We start from the raw sequence: 1091 nt of genomic DNA, 5'->3' as shown, positions 1-1091 counted from the left end.
CGAGAGCGGGCCGGCTAAAGGCAGCGAGGAAGCCAAGGGCCGCTTCCGCGTGAACTTCGTGGACCCGGCTGCCTCCTCGTCGGCTGAAGACAGCCTGTCGGATGCTGCCGGGGTCGGTGGCGACGGGCCCAACGTGAGCTTCCAGAACGGCGGGGACACGGTGCTGAGCGAGGGCAGCAGCCTGCACTCCGGCGGCGGCGGCAGTGGGCACCACCAGCACTACTATTATGATACCCACACCAACACCTACTACCTGCGCACCTTCGGCCACAACACCATGGACGCTGTGCCCAGGATCGATCACTACCGGCACACAGCCGCGCAGCTGGGCGAGAAGCTGCTCCGGCCTAGCCTGGCGGAGCTCCATGACGAGCTGGAAAAGGTGAGCTCGCCCGGCCCTCCCTTCTTCCCCAGCCCCTGGTGCATGCCGACCGCGGGATGTGGCTGCAGACTCTTCCCGAGTTGAGGTGGCAGGAGTAGACATGCACGACTTGCTGGCATCTCTGGATTCAGCTGTCAAGGGTGGAATTGCAGAGGAATGTAACTTAATCTCTTAAAAAGTTTGTAGCGGGTTTGGCTAGTTAAGTGATACTGGAGGGCTGCTTTTAACAACCTTCCCCATCCAGTTAGGTATCTCGTGTGCACTTTCTTTCCCACCCACGCTTAACAGTCACCACCCCTCTGAATGACAGTTGTGTTTGTGGGCCCTTGAGAAGAGAAGGTGCAGGAGGTTTAGGTGAGGACCTCTCTCGGAAGAGGTTGGAGAGCACCTACCATCTGTGTCGTTTTAAAAGATTGTGTTGTGTGGCTTATGTACGCCTATTAGGGATCCCAACAGTGGGAATGTTGGTGTTGGAAGGAAAATCTTAACAGGATGTGTTTATGGTCTATGAGTTGTTAAAGCTCAATTCTTGCAATCTTGAATATGCAAAGGATCATAGAAATCTTAAATCTTGGGACACTCTGTTCCTGATAATGGCATAACTCTTTTTTTTTTTTTTTTTTTTTTTTTTTGCAATGAAAACGTTTTGAGAGAGGTGTATATTTAAAAAATTAGGGAGAGGGGCGAGTCTTTAAAGAAAAAAGGGAAA

At 52.2% G+C, this 1091-nt stretch overlaps 1 protein-coding gene across 1 annotated transcript in view; it reads left to right on the top strand.

Moving 5' to 3' along the window:
• Nucleotides 1–1091, top strand: part of SLC12A2 (solute carrier family 12 (sodium/potassium/chloride transporter), member 2) — a 117919-nt gene that overhangs the window by 8710 nt on the left and 108118 nt on the right. The window contains exon 2 of the mRNA XM_011981217.1: nt 5–382. Within this exon, the coding sequence (XP_011836607.1) occupies nt 5–382 (378 nt within the window). The remainder of the gene's footprint in view (nt 1–4; nt 383–1091) is intronic.

The sequence above is a fragment of the Mandrillus leucophaeus genome, unplaced genomic scaffold, assembly GCF_000951045.1.
Source record: "Mandrillus leucophaeus isolate KB7577 unplaced genomic scaffold, Mleu.le_1.0 Scaffold221, whole genome shotgun sequence".
Classification (NCBI taxonomy): Eukaryota; Metazoa; Chordata; class Mammalia; order Primates; family Cercopithecidae; genus Mandrillus; species Mandrillus leucophaeus.
The sequence above is the reverse complement of the archived record's forward strand: the minus strand, read 5'-3'. Positions and strand labels throughout refer to the sequence as shown.